At 38.8% G+C, this 23,827-nt stretch overlaps 1 protein-coding gene across 3 annotated transcripts in view; it reads right to left on the bottom strand.

Annotated features, from left to right (window-relative positions):
- LOC119726987 (palmitoyltransferase ZDHHC5-like) overlaps positions 1-23,827 on the bottom strand; it is an 86,872-nt gene that overhangs the window by 31,252 nt on the left and 31,793 nt on the right. For all 3 annotated transcript variants that reach the window (XM_038198848.1, XM_038198850.1, XM_038198849.1), the window contains exons 5-6: positions 16,525-16,697; positions 10,281-10,383 (exon numbers count right to left, since the gene is read on the bottom strand). In XM_038198848.1, the coding sequence (XP_038054776.1) occupies positions 10,281-10,383; positions 16,525-16,697 (276 nt within the window). The remainder of the gene's footprint in view (positions 1-10,280; positions 10,384-16,524; positions 16,698-23,827) is intronic.

The following is a 23,827-nucleotide window of genomic DNA, read 5'->3' as shown; positions in this document are numbered from 1 at the left end:
AGCTCCCCGAGCTAGCTGAAACAGTCAGGGGGAAGGGAACGACCTCTGTCGATATACCCCCACTGTACTCGTCTCGCTAGGCCCTAGCTCACCGCGAGCTTAGGGGAAACGAACGGAGAACAGGGAACGGCCGAAACTGCTGTATTCTTCGAAACGTTTCGCTAGTCCCCTGAACGGCCGAAAGTCTGACTTCCGGAACAGGGGCCCCACGTGTGGGGCGACTAGCAGACCTTGTGGAGAATAACCGCACTTCTCTCCGGGGATATACGACGCACTGTCTCCCCTAAAGGTCTTTACGGATTCGTCCGTCTATGGAGTCATAAACTAAATGCACTGGTTTTTAAAAATTTTTTTTTAACAAAGAAATATTATTATTAAATAACTGTACAACAAAAATAATAATAATAACTCAGGAAAGCCGACTTGGCTAAAAGGGGATTGCACTCGATCCCAAAGGGAGAACCCACGATGCCTACCCGGCACTGGGCTAGTCCCGCGGTGCCGACCTGGCCCGCCGCACGCGGTGTCAGACAAAGGCTGAAAAGCCTGCTACGCCACGTGAAAGAAAAACGAAAGCAAAATGACTCCAAAATCACTCTAAATGAGAACTACTTAACTCAAACCAAACTCTACAGTATTCTACACAACTCACTTGGTTGATAAATTCTATAAAACAGAAACTCTTAAAGCGAAAATCGTACAAAAACTCGTCAAAAGGCGAGAGCAAAATTTTTTGCTTCTGCACGATGCCGTCGCTAGAAAAAGAGGAAGCATAATGGCGGATTCATGACGTAGCATAATGGGTAGGCCCCGAGAGGGTGCTCGTTGGTTGATTAAATCTTTTAGCGTTTGAGCCTGTCGGCTGAATAAATATGCATATGTAGTAGCTATTTGGGTAAGTGAATGAAATAGACTTTTGAATTTAGCATTTGCGTTCGTGAGATATGGCTTAAAGGTCCAAAACTTCACAAATCGATATAAAATCACACGATGACGTCATGATGACGTCACCTCAATTTTTACCTATAACACATCCCGGTCTACCTACATACCGAGTTTCAACCCAATCGGACTTACAGTTCTTTAGATATAGGGTCTTAAAGTTTGCACATTTAAGATGACGTCACGTGACCCATGATGACATAATCATGACGTCACTCTTTGGGACACAAACTCACTATGGGGTCTTTACATATGTTAAGTGTCATTAGAATACGAGTTTGTTTTAGGTCCAAAGTGCCGCAGTCAATAAAACATGAACAAAGTCTTTGGAATTTGGGTTAGAACAAAAAGAAAAGGGAAACTAGAGTTATGTCTGTTCCATAAACAGGACATATGCTTTTCCGCAATTTTTTAATATAAATAATACGTGTAAAAAATACTTTCACAAAAAATACCATGTCAAATTTTTGTATTAGAAAATTTTAAAAGGTTGATAAATTAATTTTAAAAATGGTGATGACATCATCATTATGTCACTTCACACTTTACATACATGTACTATTAACAGTATCTACCTACCCACCAATTTGTAAGACTATCGGACTTACCCTTATAAGTGCTTTTTAAACTCGCATTTCCGATGACGTCATCTTGATGTCACACATTTTTCAATTTTTTTTAGCAGATACCTATTTTATAACAAACCTAATACAAAAAGATGTTTGAATTTAGCATGTTGGGTTAGCGAGATATGGTGATAATCTTTAAAACTTCACAAATCGATATAAAATTGCACAATGACGTCATGATGACGTCACCTAAATTTTTACTATAACATATCACAGTCTCCAACATACCGAGATTTAACCCAATCAGAATTACGGTTTTCTCAATAAAAATCTTAGAAAAACGTACATTCATGATGACGTCACATGCCCCGTGATGACGTCATCGTAAAAATACTTGGCAGTGTTCAGTATTTTATTGTGGTTTTAGTCAGTACAAAGTTTGAGGCCAATAAAAGTCTTAAATTGTGTGAGCAGAATACAATTGTAAATATTTTTAAAAATCGTAAAAAATATACCGATAACGTCATCATGACGTCATTTAAGATTTTGAGTACTAGCACTATTATCTACATACCTACTTAGTTTCATGACAATCGACCATTCCCTTACATGTGTTTTAAAAAATCATATTTTTGATGACGTCATAATGACGTCACACAATTTTTGCAATTTTGTCAATATACCTGTTACCTAACAAACATAATACAAAAAGAATTTTGAATTTAGCATATTGCGTTTGTTAGATATGGCTTAACTTCAAAAAACTTTAAAAATCGATATAAAATCACACCGTTTCACACGATGACGTCACGATGACATCACCTCATTTTTTATCTGTTACACATCCCGGTCTACCTACATACCGAGTTTCAACCCAATCCAACTTACAGTTCTCTAGATATAGGGTCTTAAAGTTTGCACATATCAGATGATGTCACGTGACCCATGAACTTGGCACTGTTGAGGCAAATGTTTACGCTATCATTTAATGGGCAATTCAAGATTATATCTGTACGGATTGATTTGTTAGCAATTTTTGAAAAAGGAAAGGTCTTTTTAACGTAACTTCCTCTCTGATGACGTCATACGCCTAAAACTTCGCACACGTCTTAAGTGGGTCAAGGTCATCATACACACTAATATTTAGGCGATTCCGACAAACTTCGCCCCAGACATCTATTCAAAATACATTTTTGAACATTTTCAACCTGTCGCTAGAGGGCGCTCGAAGATTGCATGACGTCATCGGTATATGATTTGAAGAATACTATTAGCCAAGAGACTAACACAGTTGAAAGCAAGTTCATATCTATTACCACTTTCAAATTATAAGCCACTTCCGGTTTTGGCCAGAAGCAAGGGTCACGTGATTGCACGCGCACTGAATGAAATAAAAACCTCAACCTACTCTACCACTTGCCGGCAACAGAATGCTGCGGACGCGTACGGTTGATTTCTTATGCATTTTTAAATATTAAAAGTGTCACAATTTAATTGCCTATAAATAAACACCTGATGACGTCATCATGATGTCATCATTACACAATTTTGTTTGAATTAGGGTCTTTGCTTGGACAAAGAGTGGTGTAAATGAATTACTGGCAAACAGTCAAAAATGCCCTTTGAAAATCGACAATTCTTTCTTAATTTCTGTGTACAAAGTCTATGGGAAAAATTAAATATTCAAAAATCTAAAATAAATTAGTCGATGACGTCACCATGACGTCAATCTTCGGGACACATCTTTGCTATAGGGACTATGCTTACATGTATGCTAACTTTGAATGATGTATGACAAAGATGAATGCCACAAGTGCTGCACAGCAAAACCGTGTACAAAGTCAATGGGATTTTTGGCGACAAAAAGAAAGAAAAACTAGACGTATGTTTGTGGACAAACATAGGGCTGTTTCGGCATTATGTTACAGACTGATAGGTAATGCAGGTGTAGTAAAAAGAAAATGCAAATGTAGATTTATAGGCTGTAGAAAATGCAGCTTTAATGTGAGTGAGATGTCATGTCAAGACGTCATCATGACGTCAGTTGGATTTATGTATACGACACGGCGGCTTAGGTTAATACCAAGCTACAACCAAATTGATAGTATTGTGCTGCAGACAGACCATATAATAGAATAATGGCCATTTAATGTTACGTAAAACTCCAATTGTAGCAGGTCTTCATTCAAGGTTTCTCCCCAGTTATAAATTGTAAAGAGTTTCCTTGTAGTGATTTATTTTATTCATTACCCCTCAAAGCCGGCGATGCGGGTTTAGTTCGTATTAATGTGCTCAATTATAAGTGTATAGGGGTGTTTAAAAAATAAAGGAAACTGAGAACAATCTAAGATGGCATTGGCGGAAGTCAACAAAAGGCGAAATGCCAAAGATCAGTATTTAAAACCAATGCAATCACATGTGTCTGAAGCATGCACTGGAAGGGGATGTTTTGGCAGTATTACCCACCGTATTTGGAAAAAGTTTAATTTCTCCACATGCCACACGCTTGTGATCAATTTCTAAGCCTTTTTTTTTCGGGTTTTTTTCCCCAATTTTTGCAGTCAAACTTGCATGCAGTCGTTGCGTCATTTGAATTTGTCATATAGCTTTGACCTTAAATCCGATTAATATAATTAAGAAAATTGACTTTAGCATTTCTGTTCGTGAGATGTGCAATTTGTGGAAGCAGAATAAAATTATAAATATCTAAAAATTATAAAAACCAAACGATGATGTCATCGTGACGTCACTTTAAACTTTGTATACTAGTACCATTATTTACCTACCCGCTAAGTTTCATGACAGTCAGACCTTTCCTTATATGTATTTTGAAAAATCGCATTTTTATGACGTCATAATGATGTCAGATATTTTTTTTCAAAATTTTGTGCAAATACTTTTTACCTAACAAACCAAATACATAAAGAATTTTGAATTTTGCATCTTACTTTCATGAGATATGGCTAAAAGGTCAAAAACTTCAAATATTCATATAAAATCTCCGGATGACGTCATCATCTAAATTTTTTTTTACCTTTAACACATCCCGGTCTAGCCACATACCAAGTTTCAACCCAATCAGACTTACAGTTCTGTAGATATAGGACTTCATAATATGCACGTAAATTTTAAAAAATCAATAAAAAAAATTAGGTGATGACGTCATCATGACGTCATAGTCTTGGCATAATTTTTGTATGAGGGACTTCCTTGGCTGTAACATTGATGACGATTCCAGATCGCCAAGTTATAGAAATGGTGGCTTGAAAACGTGTACAAAGTCAATGGGCTAACACGTGTACAAAGTTAACGGGCTAAAAAAAAATCCCACTGCAGAAAAATTGCACCTTTAAATTTGTAATTTGCCTTTGAACTAAAACATTTTTATGAAATATTACTTGATATTGTGACCCTTAGGAATATGTTCAATCGAATGACAGCACGAAAAAAAAACAAAATTTCTCTTTCCTTCTCATAGTAATTCTCAGTAAGATATCAGTGTTGTATAGGTAAAGACTTGTGGAAAATCCTACTGCAGAAAAACTGCACCTTTAAATACGTAACATAGGGCTATTCGGCATTATGATTTTTTATTATACGTCCCTGACTATGCGCATGCATGAACATAAAATCTGTCAAAGTTAGCCGAAAATCGGCTTAAACGGTCACTGTGATGTGGACAGGATTTGACCTCGGCAACACGTGCTCTGCAGGCTGACTGACATACTTTGTACATGTATACATGTGCGTAACGAACGTGTACCGGTATGTACAATGTACATATAGACGTTCTGTGCATGTTTTAGAGCAGAGGTATTGTCAACCTGAAGTTTTAAGCGTGCCCAGGGCATGTCCGAGTTCGCTTATTGCCTCGAAGCTTTGAAATGTTTTAGACCTACCCTTAAATCGACAATTAAAGTAAAAACTAACATAAAAACTGCCATGGTTGATTTTTCAGAAATTTTCAAATGAAAAAGGGTCTTTTTATTATAACTTCCGGTCTGATGACGTCATTCGCCTAAAACTTCGCACACGTCTTAAGTGGGTCAAGGTCATCATATACACTAATATTTAGGCGATTTCGACAAACTTCGCCACAGACATCTATTCAAAATGCATTTTTGAACATTTTCAACCTGTCCCTAGAGGGCGCTCATTGGTAGATGATTTGAAGAATACTTCTAGCCAAGAGACTAACACCGTTGAAAGCAAGTTCATATCTATTACCATTTTCAAATAATAAGCCACTTCCTGTTTTGGCCTTTTTCGACCGGAAGCAAGGGTCACGTGATTTCACGCACACTGAATGAAATAAAGACCTCAACCTACTCTACCACTTGCCGGTAACAGAATGCTGCGGACGCGTACGGTTGATTTCTAATGCATTTTTAAATATTAAAAGTGTCACGATTTAATTGCCTATAAATACACACCGGATGACGTCATCATGACGTCATCATTACACAATGTTGTTTGAATTAGGGTCTTTGCTTGGACAAAGATTGGTGCAAATGAATTACTGGCAAAGAATCAAAAATGCCCTTTGAAAATCGACAATTTTTTTTTTATTTCTGTGTACAAATTCTATGGGAAAAATTAAATATTCAAAATTCTATAATAATTTAGTCGATGACGTCACCATGACGTCCATGTTCAGGGCACATCTTCAGATGCTGGTCTAAGTGTGTGCCGAGTATAAAGTCAATCGGATTGATTTTAGTGCCCAAAGTGCCTTCCACTGTAAAAACGTGTACAAATGCTATGGGGAATGGCTGAAAAAGAAGAAAAAAAACACTAGAGGTCTATGTCTGTTTGCAACAGAACATAGGGCTTTTCCGCATTATGATTTTTTTTAATCAATAATATGCCCTGAATATGCATGAACATAAAATCTGTCAAAGTTAGCCGAAAATCGGCTAAAACGGTCACTGTGGACAGGATTTGACCTCGGCAATACGATGTATGTGCGTGTGTACAAGGTCTTTGCTTGGACAAAGAGTGATCTAAATAAATTACTGGCAAAGAGTCGAAAACGCACTTTGAAAATCGACAAATATTTTTAAATTTTTTGATGACGTCATCGTGACGTCACTTCGAACTTTGCATACTAGTATGATTAACTACCTACCCACCAAGTTTCATGACAATTGGACCTTTCCTTACATGAGTTTTGAAAAATCGCATTTTGATGACGTCATGATGACGTCACACATTGTTCAAGTTTTGTGCAAATAGCTATTACATAACAGACCAAATGCAAAAAAGAATTTTGCATTTTGCATGTTGCGTTCGGGAGATATGTCTAAAAGGTCCAAAAAATAAATATTCATATAAAATCTCAGGATGACGTCATCATGACGTCACCTCATTTTAAATCTATAACACATCCTGGTATAGCCACATACTAAGTTTCAACCCAATCGGACTTACATTTCTGTAGATATAAGACTTCACAATATGTACGTAAATTTTCAAAAATCAATAAAAAAATTAGGTGATGACGTCATCGTGACGTCATAGTCTTGGCATAATTTTGTATGAGGGTCTTCCTTGGCTGTAACTTTGATGACGATTCCAGATCGCCAAGTTATAAAAATGGTGGCTTGAAAATGTGTACAAAGTCAATGGGTTAAAAATCCCACAGCAGAAAAACTGCTCCTTTAAATACGTGATTTGCCTTTAAACTGAAACATTTTTATGAAATATTACTTGATATTCTGACTCTTGGGAATATTTTCAATCAAATGGCAAACGTAAAAAAATACGATTTCTTTTTCCTTCTCATAGTAATTCTTGGCCGAAGTTCAGAACTACTCAGTAAGATATGTTGTATAGGAAAAGACTTGTGGAGAAAGCTGTGTACAAAGTCTATGAGAAAAATTAATTTTTCATGAATCCATAATAAATCACTTGATGATGACGTCATCATGATGTCATAGTCTTGGCATAATTTGTGTATGAGGGTCTTCCTTGGCTGTAACTTTGATGACGATTCCAGATCGCCAAGTTATGAAAATGGTGGCTTGAAAACGTGTACAAAGTCAATAGGTTAAAAATCCCACAGCAGAAAAACTGCACCTTTAAATGCGTGATTTGCTTTAAACTGAAACATTTTTATAAAATATTACTTGCTATTCTAACTCTTGGGAATATTTTCAATCAAAGGACAGGCGTAAAAAAATACGATTTCTTTTTCCTTCTCATAGTAATTCTTGGCCGAAGTTCAGAACTACTCAGTAAGATATGTTGTATAGGAAAAGACTTGTGGAGAAAGCTGTGTACAAAGTCTATGAGAAAAATTAATTATTCATGAATCCATAATAAATCACTTGATGATGACGTCATCATGATGTCATAGTCTTGGCATAATTTGTGTATGAGGGTCTTCCTTGGCTGTAACTTTGATGACGATTTCAGATCGCCAAGTTATGAAAATGGTGGCTTGAAAACGTGTACAAAGTCAATAGGTTAAAAATCCCACAGCAGAAAAACTGCACCTTTAAATGCGTGATTTGCCTTTAAACTGAAACATTTTTATAAAATATTACTTGCTATTCTAACTCTTGGGAATATTTTCAATCAAAGGACAGGCGTAAAAAAAATATGATTTCTTTTTCCTTCTCATAGTAATTCTCAGCCGAAGTTCAGAACTACTCAGTAAGATATATCAGTGTTGTATAGGGAAAGACTTGTGGAGAAAGCTGTGTACAAAGTCTATGAGAAAAATTAATTATTCATAAATCCATAATAAATCACTTGATGACGTCACCGTGACGTCACTCTTCGGGACACATCTTGGCTATAGGGACTATGCTTATGCCAACTTTCAATGATATCTGACAAAGATTAATGCCAAAAGTGCTATAATACGTCCCTGTCTATGCGCATGCATGAACATAAAATCTGTCAAAGTTAGCCGAAAATCGGCTAAAACGGTCACTGTGGACAGGATTTGACCTCAGCAACACGTGCGCTGCAGGCTGACAGACATACGATGTATGTGCCTATGTACAACGTACGTGCATGTACATGTACATTGTGGACGTCCTGTCGTGTGCATGTTTTGAAGCAGAGGTATTGTCAACATGAAGTTTTAAGCGTGCGCAGGGTATGTTCGAGTTCGCTTATCGCCTCGAAACTTTGAAATGTTTTAGACCTACCCTTCAATCGACAATTAAAGTAAAAACAAATATAAAAACTGCCATGGTTGATTTTTCAAGAATTTTCAAATGAAAAAGGGTCTTTTTATTATAACTTCCGGTCTGATGACGTCATTCGCCTAAAACTGCGCACACGTCTTAAGTGGGTCAAGGTCATCATATACATCAATATTTAGGCGATTCCGACAAACTTCGCCACAGACATCTATTCAAAATACATTTTTGCTAATTTTCAACCTGTCGCTAGAGGGCGCTTGAAGATTGCATGACGTCATTGGTAGATGATTTGAAGAATACTGTCAGCCAAGAGACTAACACCGTTAAAAGCAAGTTCATATCTATTACCACTTTTAAATGATAAGCCACTTCCGGTTTGGGCCTTTTTCGACCGGAAGCAAGGGTCACGTGATTTCACGCACACTGAATGAAATAAAGACCTCAACCTATTCTACCACTTGCCAGCAACAAAATGCTGCGGACGCGTACGGTTGATTTCTTATGCATTTTTGAATATTAAAAGTGTCACAATTTAATTGCCTATAAATACACACCTGATGACGTCATCATGACGTCATCATTACACAATGTTGTTTAAATTAGGGTCGTTGCTTGGACAAAGATTGGTGTAAACGAACTACTGGCAAAGAGTCAAAAATGCCCTTTGCAAATCGACAATTTTTTTTAAATTTCTGTGTACAAAGTCTATGGGAAAAATTAAATATTCAAAAATCTATAATAAATTAGTCGATGACGTCACCATGACGTCAATCTTCGGGACACATCTTTGCTATAGGGACTATGCTTATGCTAACTTTGAATGATGTATGACAAAGATTAATGCCAAAAGTGGCGTTGAGAAAAAACGTGCACAAAGTCTATGGGGTTTAGGCGACAAAAAGAAGAAGCCAAAAAAAAAAAAAAAATGAGAACAAAAACAAAGGCTTTTCCGCAACTTTGCGGAAAAGCCAAAAAAAATGAGAACAAAAAGAAAGGCTTTTCCGCTTTTTTGCGGAAAAGCCCCCCCCCCCCCCCCCCCAAAAAAGAAGAAAAAAATAAAAATCTTAACGCAAACAAAGGCTGTTTCGGCATAAGTGCCGAAACAGCCGGGAAAAAAAAAAAAAACTTTAACGAAAACAAAGGCTGTTTCGGCAAAAGTGCCGAAACAGCCCCCCCAAAAAATCAGAACAAAAAGAAGGGCTTTTTCGCATTGAAGCGGAAAAGCAAAAAAAAGGAAAAAAAAAACTTTAACGAAAAACAAGAACTGTTCCCAATTGAAATTGGGAACAGCTAAAAATTTTTAACAAACGGGGCTATGGACGTTCCAGTCCAGGAAGTTCCGGAGTAGGAGCTTGTTGTCCTTTTATCCCTATTTCTAAAGATTTCACTGTGGGGTACCCTTTTTTCTAAAGATTTCACTTGTGGGGTACCGTTCCCTTTGTTCGAGTACCCCACAAGTACCTCTGGTGTGTACGGACATATGGGTAAACAGTATACAGGTCTGCAGTCATACAGAATTTTGGACTGGTTAGTGTCTCCCAAAACCTCATTTAGCGACACAAAAATGAGTGTTTCTGTCAAAATCATTATTGAAAAAGTCATCAAGTCTTACCTGCTCATTGGTAGTCCTCCCTCTGCACACCAGTGATATGTGGAAGATGACTAAAATAAATACGGGAAAAGCAGCCAGTACAGTAATACCAAGAATCACAAGGCTTTTCTCCAAAGTTAAGGATTTTAAGTATCAAAGTACATAGGCCTATATCTGTCTTGCAACAAGCAGAATGTTCAATCTTCATGAAGTAAAATCTTTTTTAATTTGACTTCAATTCAACAACATTGATTTCCGTAAAAAGCGAGGTAAAACAAAAAGAAAAATAACCATGAAAACAATTGTTACATGTATATAAAGTTTGAGGCATGAGTTACAAAGCCAAAGCTTATAGGGGCATGCCTTAAATGCAAAACTGAAAATTAATTCTGATAATTTCAAAGAACTTAAAGAAAGACCAACAAACCAAATGAACACTAACGATATCCACAGACGACTTACAAATTTGAAACGAACCAGGGACTGAAGGTCTCTCCTACATGTACTTAATTTGTGCATGAAAGACAGACCCTTCATGGCAATGTGCATGCCAAAAACCTAGACAGCATCTGTAGTCAGACAACAACACTTCAACATTAGAGGGCACAGTAAACTGTGTGATTAATCCTCTCTGTAATAGTGCGATGACGGTAGCGGATTGCCTTGCAATGGAACAAGAATTTTCGGCAAAGTTTTCAGCATTTCAGGATTCCATTGAACCTTTAATTCAGAGTCAAGACCGAACAATGGACTCTATTGCTTACTTTAATACAAGAATTGCCGCATTGGAGCGGCGAAATGAATCTCAAGAGAGATCTATGCCGGATGTTAGCCACGACCACCATGACCACATTGCTGCTCAGCAACCGAGTGACATTCAAGATGGCAACGCCCCGGCTCCCAGCCCCGAGTGGGCCTAGGCCCAAACGCAACTGGGCCAAGCAGTGAATGGCAGATTGAGTTTGGCGTAATTAAGGACTCTGTCAGATCAGTACGTCTTCCATCTGATCTGTGGACCCCAGATTCTCAGCAAGGAATAAAGCATGACGACCATCAAAATGTCCGACGTTGTTGATAAACGTGCTAAATTTGCGGTACCACTAACCACTATCGTGGCCGAGGAAGATACCGCGGCGGACAATCCTAGTCACAGTGGTGGTCTAAATGCGGTTACAATGCCTCATGCGGTTACAATGCCTTACAGAGGAAACACTATGGACCACGATTAACTGTTGTGTTCAAGGTTATGACATCATTATATGATAACTATGATACATGGTGCACAATCGGGTGTTCTAGTTACTTCTGGATTGGATAAAATGGGGGGTTGACAATGAGAGAAGACGATTAGAAGGTATTAATGCAATCTTGCAAGTGTCTGGGACACCCTATTGTGTTAATGCATTGCCACGGTTCCAAAAAAGAATGGGAAACTTCGACTAATTACAGACCTTCGTGGGGTCAATGCTTGCTGTACTGCACCCAAGTTTAGACATGAAGATATCACGCTCTTACCAGAAATCCTCAAACCTGGGGACTTTATGGTTGCCATTGACCTTACGGAGGGATTTCAGCATATTCCTGTGCATAATGACTTCCGTAAATACCTTGGGTTTAGTTGGTGTGGTAACTATTACACTTGGAATGTGTTACCATATGGCTTGAACATCAGCCCATACTATTTCTGTAAACTTTGAGGTGTGCAATTCAATACCTGAGACAAAAGGGGATTCGGTTGATGGCATTTGTGGATGATATCCTCATACGTAGCCAGGAGGATAAAATTGAGACTGATGTTGCATTATCTCTATCAACTTTACATTCCCTTTGGTGGAAGGCTAACGTAGAAAATTCATCTTTGACACCTCACAGAGAAAAGAATACTTGGATTATGTTATTGATAGTACAGGCCTTACTGGAATGCCAACACTGAGAGTTCCCCAACATGAGTGAGTTCCCTGGACGAAACTGTGGAATTGTCCGTCTGGACCAAGACAAACTTGATTAGGACTTTGGATGAGCAAATGCAAGGCCTTGAGCATTGTCAATAGCTCTGGTTGAAGGAATGCAACTGGCTCTCTTTAGTTGGCCAAGTGCTTAGTACTAAGTGACCATCAAGATGGAATCTCAAACCCTGCCCAAGGTACCCATTGCGACGGTAGAAGATGCAGTTACATTGTCCTGAAAAGGCCATCAGTGCAGTAGGTCATAGCTAAGATGGGTAACTGGAATCCCTTTGGAGATGACTCTTAGCGTAGATGGGGAAGACACAGGAAAGGCTGCACAAGAGCGCCTGTGTGTCATGCACCAGGGAACTAGGTCTATCATCAAGATGCCAGAAGCTTCGGATACCATCACGGTGTGTATTATGTTCCCCAGTAATGAATGCCTGAAACCAAGTTGGAAAATGTTTCAAGGTAGGTCAGCTGTCGTGAAAGAGCCCGATACTGAAGATGAAAACAATATCAAGTGCGAGTTAGGCAGACTGTTAAAGGATATACTGGAGCTACCTGTAAGGTCTGTTATAGCCCATCATCTAAGTACAAGAGCAAATGGATCTGTTTTGCTGTAAAAAGGAATACTGCCACAACAACGGTGATTCTTATAAAGACCCAAAGGAGCTGTGAAAATCCAAAAGGTCTGTAGCGAAACCCTGTAGGTACGCGTAACTCCAACTTCTGATGATCCACGTATATGGGTATTGTACAGGGACATTAGTAGGCCTATCCCAATGATTGATGGAAGCAGCAAACCAACCTCTCTTCAGAGACTGGAGGGAAGTAGAAAGCATTTCCATCTGAAGGCCTTTGCTGCATGTCAAAGTTTGATAATGGGCCGCCATATGTCAGACTTCTACCGACTGAGAAAAAAGGGTGAAGTAAGCCGAAACCCCATCCAGTTGGAAGTATCCTGATCTAGTTCATTCCTTACAGGAATGATAGCCTTCTCTAAAGCAACAAACAAGTGTATGTTGAGGCAGAAGCTCGTGGTCAGGGAGAACCGTGGTAGATAAGAATTCCAGACAATGCTTCAAAAAGTGTCAGACAAACCCCTTATGTATGAAATTACATAAAACCACCTCTGACTGGACTCTGTAGGACAATACTTGTTCTAAAGACTCGAAGCAGTGAAGATATGTCAAAATTCTGCTGTTAGCTAAGGATGAAGAAGACCGGTCTACAAACTCCTAGCTGAAGCAATTAATCTCAGTCAGTTGAATCATGCTGGTTTGAGACCTGGTTGGAGACCGACGTAGAAGATGTACATGCATGCTAAGCACCGATGATGATTAACTTATCTCAAAGTATGGAATCCTGCACCATAGTCTTGCCATTTAACCTGACACTATGCAATAGAAACATTTATCCAAGACAAGAATGCCATAAAGCCGGATATTTGCAACAAGTCCCAATGCAATTCCAACAATATGGACAATAAAGCAGAATGATAAAATCTCCAATAAAAACTGCATCAGTTAAGAAAGATATCATGGCAACTTGCAAGGGCGCCAGACAAAAGAAAGAATATTCTGTGAAGGCCCGTGGCAGAGATGGATTTGAAGAGTAAGGCAGTAATCCTTGGTCTATTGTAATAATCAACAAACCATCCCAACAGGCTGATGAATTATAAACAGGCCAGCTGAGCAAGTTCATTCCCGAACACAATCGTATCTATAGGGAAGAAGCAGGGAAAGAATGCAGCATCCAGATGCCAGTAACGTTTGAGTACAAGTCTATGGAGAGTCAAGACTTCTTTTTTTTAACAATCTTGTAAATGATATCAAACTAAAAGTGGCATCAGGTTGCAACATACTATCCAAAGGTAGCTTGAGCGTAGATACATATGAGCCTGTAATATGAACATGCTCAATAGTACTAGAAGAGGACCAACCCACTGTCATAGGATGGAAAAACTGAAAGCTTACCCTTAGCCGGTCGAGTGCTGCTAATGGAAAGGCTGTCATCACATATTCACTGAATAAATGAAATTAGAAGTGAAAAACCAGAAGGCAATCTCGAACATGGGAGACGACTCCAATGAGTAATTAAGTAATAACAATCGAATCGGCCTGAATGTTCGAAGTCAATCCTCCGTCAGAGTCCAATTGAAATCGCGAGTTGGAACCGCGAACAGGCTCGGAGGCGGTCCGCGCCGGGTCGATCCCTCAGCGCCGTGGACAGTCGAGCAGCTGGTTAAGTCACCAGAGTCATGTTGAGAAAAATTCACGACGATGCGTACATTGGATGAAAAATCCATGGTAGAATGGAATCTTTGTCTCGGAGTTAAAAAGGAACCCCAAAATCCTTCAAAGAATGTGGAGAAATCCCACGACGAGTACCCATCGGTAACGCAAGGTCCCTTAACTGGTTAAGAAAGTGCGCCCTCTGTTTTTCCACACGTCATGTTCACTTCAATGTTGATGGTTCGGTTACTCCAACTTTGCATGGAATCAAGAATGATTCATCTAGATCAGGCTTTGAAATTACTGTTCCAAATGTTGATGACGGAGCCATTGACCCTGTGGCCGCTCTTAAAACCTACATTGATAGAACTGGTTTAATCTGCCCTCAACAAAGTAGCCCAGTGTTTCTCACTCTTGTTAAACCTTTCAGAGCCATATCAGCCACCACGGTTGCTCAGATATTAGAGGAACCCATATTATTGGCCGGTCTCCCAAGAAGCATTTATTCTGCTAAGTCCTTCCGACCTACGGGTGCTACCAATGCTATGCGTACTCAGAATTCTGACACGGTGATGAAAGTTGGTCGTTGGAAAACTCAATCTGTTTTCCATGATCATTATGTCCATAGCAAGACCCGTCAGAGTTTTTCTGCAGATATTCTGAAACGATGTTCACTTTTGGGTTTAATATGAATCTCGCTATTTTGGCACAGTATTAAAATAACATTCAGTATAACAATATTACTTTGTGTCTTGTGTTGTGTCTGACGTAGGTTTCTATAAACTGTAGTCAGACAACAACACTTCGACACTAGAGGGCGCAGTAAACTGTGCCATTAATCCTCTCTGTTTAGTGCAAATGTTATCAAGTTGGTGTTCTTCTGACCTCTAACCCCTGTGATTATGTACCTACTAGTGTTGTCGTAACTGGGCAGAGTATGGCACAGTATTAAAATAACATTCAGTTTAACCCTTACCCTACTTGACCCTCCAACGCATGCCAATATGTGCCTCAAGAAAATCTCCTATGTTTTTTGCATGGCCCTCCAATATCTGCCATGTCATTTCAAGGGTAACTGGACAGGCACTCCAATACATGCCACAGAGAACAATGAGAGTCCTCTGATAACAAAGTGAGTGCCCCCAGCTGGTCAGTATCAGGCACCCTCCAGGGCCTCCAACTCCTGCCAATTGGAGCCTTCACTGTCAAGATAGTTTATCTGCCAATATACTGCAGCTGGAGGGCATTGGCATAACCAACTGACATGCAGTAAACTACCCTCAGAGAGTAAGGGTTAAAGGGAAGATACAACAATTTGCAAACATCGAAAAACAAAATGATCACATTATCACGAAATACCTTACTGGATTGTTAGGGAGTGGCAGTCTAAAGCATCCTGTAAAATCGTGGGCCCTGGTGTGCTGATATTTTCAAGATAAATTGTATTTTTCCAACGCTGGTCAGCCGACCAGCGTTGGAGAAAACTGGCTTATTTTTCAAAAACTGCTCCTAATTTTTCATATTCAGTTATTCTGCATTTTCTTTGCAATTGATTACACACCTAGAAGGGGTACAAACCTGCTAGACTGATTCCCTGACCTTACAATTCCCCAAAGTCTACAAATTGCTCTATTTAATCTTAAGTGGGGTCAGGGGACCAGACTACAAGAACTTGATTGTTTTTTTTTGGTTTTTCCAGCATCTATAAGCCCAAAAAGTGAAACAAGTCAGTTTATCAATATTTGCTATAACATACATGTACTAATCATCCAAATCCATTTATTTCTGAAAATTGCAGCAAAAGCATATGTTGTAGATTCCCTTTAACAATATTATTTTGTGTCTTGTGTTGTGTCTGATGTAGGTTTCTATAAAATCTTATTTCTCCATGTTTTGAATAAAAGGAATTTTATATATTGTTTTGGTATCGATTTTAGTTGTCAATTATAAAAAAATTCTTATATTGACAGCCAAAGGTGTACAAGCATGTGCACAGTCAGACTGGTGCATAAGAAACAATGTAATGTTTCCCCAATGGAATAACAATTTTAGTCGTAGTACATTACTTTATAAAAAGGATACGATATTATTGGTTTAACGTGTCCAAGGTTTTCCTTTTCAGACAGTACAAATCTTAAAGTGAGGGCAAACACCGACACCATATGAGCCGTCAAGGAAAGCAGGAAGATGAAGAAGAAGCGATAGTTGCGTTTTCCAATACAATTGTTGACCCAAGGACAGTGATGATCAAATTTCTGTTGAAAAAAAGGAGAGAGAAATTGTGAAAGCTTTAAAAAACAAGTCAGGTGTGTTTACAAACACAAATGCCCCGCAACCGTGACTGTTCCCATGACATAACACCACTCTTTTAACATCAACTTACATGAACCTTGGTCACATGGAACATTCATTGACAGCATTAGTGTCTTCTGTAGGTTTTATATGAATTAATCCCTAATCCCTATAATCTCAGAATAAATACAAGATTTCTATTGTTTTAGCCACTGTGAACTTGACCCTTGACCTTTTGGCCCCAAATTCAATAGGCTTCTTAGGATTACCAAGAACAATCCACAAACCAAATTTGAAGTTCATATGTTAAGTATTTCTCAAGTTATCGCGCTGACAAGATTTCTATTGTTTTAGCCACTGTGAACTTGACACTTGACCTTTTGGCCCCAAATACAATAGGCTTCTTAGGATTGCCAAGAACAATCCACAAACCAAATTTGAATTTCACATGTAAAGTATTTCTCAAGTTATTGCGCTGACAAGATTTCTATTGTTTTAGCCACTGTGAACTTGACCTTTGGCCTTTTGGCCCCAAATGCAAAAGGCTTCTTAGGATTGCCAAAAACAATCCACAAACCAAATTTGAAGTTCACATGTAAAGTATTTCTCAAGTTATCGCGCTGACAAGATTTCTATTGTTTTAGCCACTGTGAACTTGACCTTTGGCCTTTTGGCCCCAAATGCGAAAGGCTTCTTAGGATTGCCAAAAACAATCCACAAACCAAATTTGAAGTTCACATGTAAAGTATTTCTCAAGTTATCGCGCTGACAAGATTTCTATTGTTTTAGACACTGTGAACTTGACCTTTGGCCTTTTGGCCCCAAATGCGAAAGGCTTCTTAGGATTACCAAGAACAATCCACAAACCAAATTTGAAGTTCATATGTTAAGTATTTCTCAAGTTATCGCGCTGACAAGATTTGTCCGGACACACCCACCCACCCACCCACCCACCCACCCACCAGGGCATCCCCCTCTCTCCAATGATATGTCTGCTTATTTAATCCAGTCCTGGGTCACCTCAAAATGCTGAAAGTCAGTTTGGCTACAAATTAAATGGAACCCGTTACACATTCGCTCCATTTGCAGATGGCATTAACCTGATCACCGGGAACAAACACACGCATCAACGCCTGATTAAAGCCATGATGGTTTGAAATTCACCTGTCCATCCCAGATCTACACAGAATCTCACATATTAGCACATGCATCGTCTCGTTCACAAGGCGATCTGAAATGCCACACTGTTTTGGATGCAAAGGTGTCACATGAGTTGAAATGGAGCAATTGAACTCTTTAATTAATACACTATAAGACTTTTATTTCTTGTGGGCCACAAGCATTTCTTCTCATTTCCTGAGGAAAATCAAGATCACTGACTGCTTTTTATAACAAACAATGTAATGAATCATCAAACATGCTCTCAATTTCAAGGTCACACACATTTTCAAATGTACCGAACCGAACCCGAACAGAACCAAACCCAAATGTCGGTTTGGAAGAGTTCGGCAAGTATTTGTTGATAGCGCTAGGAATGCTAATGCTTGTAATGAAAGGGCAAAGATTAAACGCACGGATGATTGAAGTTACTGTGTTGACAAGTCACCACATTCATCTTCGTTATTTGCAGTGATCTACATGTAGCATGGCATACAATAGGATATTGGGCCGATACGCTTTGAAAAAAATTGTACGCGCCTTGTGATTTTCTCAATGAAAAGCGTGCCCTTATCTATGCATTCATCCAGCGTAGTCAGTATCTGGCCCTGCTGCGCCTCGTTCCAGCGTGACGTAGTACGTTTGGACCAAACCAATTGCGGTAAAGGGTGTGCTTTCCTCGGCAAAATTCACCAGCATGTTCAGTTTTTTTCACCATGTCAGAATTTAAAAAGAAATACTTTTTATGGAGTCTGAAACCTTTCCCATGTTCAGAATAAGTTTGTAATTTTCGCAATATATTTTTTTCATAAAGAATGTACATGAAAAACTATGGGAAAAAAGTTGTAATCTCCTACAAGAGGGTGAAACTCCCCTTTACAAAATGGATCCATCCACAGAATGAGAATTCATCATGGAGTCACGAAACTCAAAGTTATTATTTTTTTACGGCAGCTACTTGTCAACTTATTGCTAAAAATAATTATGATTTCATAAGTTTGGCACAGTTAAAGGACCTTTTTGTTCTTAGAACAGAACTAATCAGCAATTATTGTCAGGAAGCAAGTGTTTAGTGCTCATCAGGGCATGTTCGGATGGGACGTGTGGGAAAATGTTATCATGTGTCAGCACGTGTGGAAAAATGTTATCATACATGTAGTTGCCGGGCCGGATAGGGCTGCGATAGGTAACACGGTAACAATTGACCATGTTCATTTCTCAACGTCATCAAGTCAAATTATAACGAAATTTGTTGTTTACACAACAAAAATAAGATTCATCCTCCAACTTGTGTTGAATAGCATGTGCAAATCGCGGCGCCTATTTCTGTCAGACGTGCACGGTACACATGTTTGTTCGAACAGGGGAACCGTCTATGTAAATGCTTTTCATTATAGCCCAATACATTGTATGGACATGTATATTATTTATGGGCTTCCGAAGCCGAACCAAACCGAAGTTTGGAGAAAAAAAATTGAACCGCAACTGAACCGAACTTTGCGGATCAGTTGCAGCACTACCGAAATTTGAGGATCAGTTGCAGCACTACCGAACTTTGAGGATCAGTTGCAGCACTACCGAACTTTGAGGATCAGTTGCAGCACTACTTGAACAAAGATATTTTTTCAGGTGCCAGGGCGTTCGCTGCTTATCACGATTGCACAGTGGCCAGCCACGATGTAGTGTTGTCCAGGCATCGAGCATAAAAAGATTCATCAAGAGCAGCCTCTCTTCTTGGTTTTTAGACAGAGAGATAAACATTCAAACGTCGTCCCACTTCGATCCGTTATTCTTTCGCATCCGACGGAACAAAAACAAAGTTGAAAATTTCTTGACTGTCTCCCTTCACAAAACTTCCCTTTTATACCCATGATTTACATAATTTTGTTTCTAAATAATCTTTTAATACTCCTCTGTGACTGAAATTTCCTCCTCATTATAAATAATGTGTATTTACCAATTATTCGATTGAACGCCCTGTACCGGCCGTGTGACAGTGGCAGTATGTACACCTGAACACATACAACAAAAGATGGTCTGGTTTTTACCTCATCACACAAAATTGATTGAAATCGCCTTGTCTACCGGACAGTATACCAGACTTGGAATTGCGTTCTCTCACTGTATGTGTTTAATGCAATTGTTAGGGTTCTGACGTGGTTTATATGCAATAAGTTATACAACTTTGAGCAAACTTGCCAAATGTTCTATAACTATTTTGTTATCATTCTTTTGTAATGAATAAGAGATAATGCATATACTGTCAAAATATTAATAAGTTTGCACTGTGGTTACACGGAGTTTGGAGTTTAAATTTGCAGAGACCATTTATGATTTCATTAAAACAACAAAGTTGCGCCTTTGCAGTCTGCTGGAAAATTCTCAGCTGTTCATTTGGGTCTTTTACTGAATTTGAAATGAGACAGCCGCCTATCAAAATGAAATATATTTTCATAAAAGCTGGGGAAAATGCGTAGAAAAGCTGCGAGAATAGGCAGAAAGTGTTGGAATCCAACGTTCAATGTGAATTCCGTTATGAACAAGGTGTCAGAAAATGTTAAAAAGTCATGCTTTTTTTTAACGTTTGGGAAATTTCTCATTTTTTTTGCAATGAAAATGAATTCCCTCAGAATTTCTTCAACTTTAGGAGAAACTTGTCAAAAACAGTAATGACTGACGTGACCATGAACTCAGTTGCTGTACGTTCCGAGTCATGACACAAATTTCAAGTGTTTGTGGAACTTTCCTGGTGTTTTTGGAACTTCTGAAATATTTGCACATGAGATGTTGAATTAAGTACATGACTTGTATACTGATTTGTTTGTTGTTGACTTTTCACAGTTAGATATTTCCCTCTAGAGAATCTGGTATACATGTACCTCACCGATAGAAGACTACTTCCAGTGGTTTGTGATTATTTGGGTATTGTTTTAAATATATTGTTTTTGCATTTCTGACTTTTGTTTTAATAAGTTAAAATGTTTACAATTCAGGTTGCTTTCCTGCTGCAAATCCAAAACCAAATTACAACTCACAGGATGTTTGTATTCTTATGGTCATATAAATATCATTCTTAATGCCTTTGATACTAATAATATATTGCATGGTTTGTTGAAACATATTTCGTCCCCCTCCCCCCAAAATAAATCATCAACATAGGCCAAGTTCGCGCAAGGACTATAGTTGACCAATGGTTAACTAACGTTTGCCCGAACTCTGTCTAGTCAACGGTGGTTGACTACGCTAGTCGACTATTTGGAACCAGCCTACTGGGGTTGGTTGCTTCGCTGGTAACCAATAGCCGCGCGCATTCATGACGCTAGCAGAGAGCCAGGATCCAGAAGTTTTGCGATGACATTTTGACCAGCGTTTGACTAGAGACGTTCGCACGTTGCTATCAGTGCGCAGGCGTCAGGTACGTCACAAATCAACCACTAGTCGACTAATGGTCCTTGCCCGAACTTGGCCATAGACATGATCTTTAATTCTGTTATTTCAAAGTGTCTTCCAATTTTACAAGTCATCTTATCATTGTTCTGCTTACTACATTGCATCAATGACATTGTGATATGATGATCTCAATGTTGCGCCATCAGTTTTGATTGTTCTAATCCACTGTCTTTTTGTTGGGTTCGTCAATATTATAGCAATTTGATTTAGAGTTCATTACTGCTCTACTCAAATTATATTGTTGTGCCATTGTATAATGTTTCTTGTTGTTTCAATTCGCTGTCTTCTTGTTGCTTCAATTCGCTGTGTTCTTCATTCGCTGTTTTCTTGTTGCTTCCATTCACTGATTATCGCACTTATATTTTGAGTTTCGAGTTTAATATCATATTCAATCCTTTACCTTACCTTACCTATCCTCTTCATGCCGGCTGGCACATAAGGCCTCCACACTCTTCTTCCACTGTCTCCTGTCTTTTGCTTTATTCCGTGCCTCATTCCATGACTTCCATCCAAGATCTTCCCTTTCCTTTTCCACTGTTCTACGCCATGTTGTTTTTGGCCTGCCAACTTTTCGTTTGCCATCTGGATGCCATGTCAGAGCAGTCCTGCGATGGTGCTCCTTCTCTTTTCGCAGTATTATCCAGTTCCATCTCCTTCTTTTCACTTCCAGTCTAATTTTATTTACTTCTGTCATGTTGTTGAGTTCCTCCATTAAGATGATGTTGGGCCAAAATATTTGCATGATTTTCTTCAGGCATTGGTATTGGAATGAGTCCAGTTTCTTTTCGTCACTTCTGTTCATTTTCTAGGCTTCGCATCCATATAGTAGCACTGGTCTAACAATGGTTTGGTAAAGCTTGATTTTTGTTTGCCTGGTGAATTGTTTTGACGTCCAAATTTTATTCAGCTTCCTAAATGCAATTCTTGCTTTCTTTATCCGGCTGTTCATGTCCTTTCCTCCACCTCCTTCTTTGCCCATATTTGCCCCAAGATAGGTATATTCTTCCACATCCTCTCTGTCTTTTCCATTTAGCTTAACAGTTTCTGTTTTCTTACTATTCAGTCTCATGATCTTTGTCTTCTTTTCATTGATTTTCAGGCCCACTTTACTTGCAAATCTGGTTAGGTTGTCAGTTTTCTTTTGTATGTGAGAATGGCTGGCTGACAATAAGGCGATGTCATCAGCAAAGTCTAGGTCTTCAAGACTGGACATCATCCTCCATCTTATCCCTGTGTTACATTTTTGGGTAGTCCTTTTCATTACCCAGTCAATCACAAGCAAGAATAGAAACCCTGACATCACACATCCCTGTTTCACTCCTGTCTTTACATGAAACCATTCTGTGACCTCGCCATCCTCTACTACTGCACAGATACTATCACTGTACATTGCCATAATAACTTTGATGAGTTTTCTTGGAATCCCGTACTGTCTCATTATTTCCCAAAGGCTGTCCCTGTGAATCGAATCAAATGCCTTCTCAAAGTCAATGAAGTTTATGTATAGCGATGATTGCCATTTAACATGTTCAATGGACTGTTCTATAATATTCCTTAATATGAAAATCTGTTCCGTTGTGTTTTCCTTTCTATGAAACCTGCTTGTTCTTGTCTGAGCTTATCGTCAATTCCGGCTTTGATTCTGTTGATTAGTATCCTGCCCAACACCTTGCTTGCAATTGGAAGTAGCGTGATTCCTCGCCAGTTCCCACATTCTGCTAAGTCTCCTTTCTTAGGCAGTTTTACAATTAAACCTTTCTTCCATTCATTTGGTATTTGCTCGTGATTCCAAACATCACTTATTATGCTGTGCAACTTATCGGTTGCCATATCAATGTCTGCTTTTAATAACTCTGATGTTATCTGATCCACTCCACCAGCTTTTCCATTTTTGAGCTGTTTGATTGCACGTCTTACTTCGTCTTTATTGATAGGATTGTGTTGATGTTGCCTAGTTCACCAATATCTTCAGATTCAGTTTCGACTGGAGTTGTTGGGGATTCTCTATTCAGAATTTCTTCAAACTGTTCTTTCCATCCTGCTTTTCTTCCTGCATCATCAGTTATGATCTTTCCATGTTTGTCTTTAACCCCTGATGCATGGCGTGGTTTGTGGTTGCATATTGTTTTTGTTATGTCATACAAAGTCTTCATTTGTCCATTCTCTGAAGCTCTCTGTGCTTCATTTGCTAAATTTTCCACCCACTTCCTTTTGTCGTTTCTCATACTAGTCTTCACTTCTGTATCCTTGGCTTTATGTTCTTACTGAATGTTTTGTTTTATCCTGGTAGAGCTTGTCCTATCCATTTGAATTTTGATGTGTTTTCTTTCTTCAGCTCTTTACCAAGATGATGGACTGATCCATGGTTTTTGATTCTTTTTCTTGGTGCCTAGAACTTTCTTAGCTGTCTCGTTGTATGTCTTTTGAATATGATTCCATTTTGTATCGATGTCGGGTTCATCGAAAACAGCTTCCAGCACTGCAA

Source organism: Patiria miniata, unplaced genomic scaffold, assembly GCF_015706575.1.
Source record: "Patiria miniata isolate m_02_andy unplaced genomic scaffold, ASM1570657v1 HiC_scaffold_2, whole genome shotgun sequence".
Taxonomy (NCBI): domain Eukaryota; kingdom Metazoa; phylum Echinodermata; class Asteroidea; order Valvatida; family Asterinidae; genus Patiria; species Patiria miniata.
This window is presented reverse-complemented; position numbering and strand designations above follow the sequence as displayed.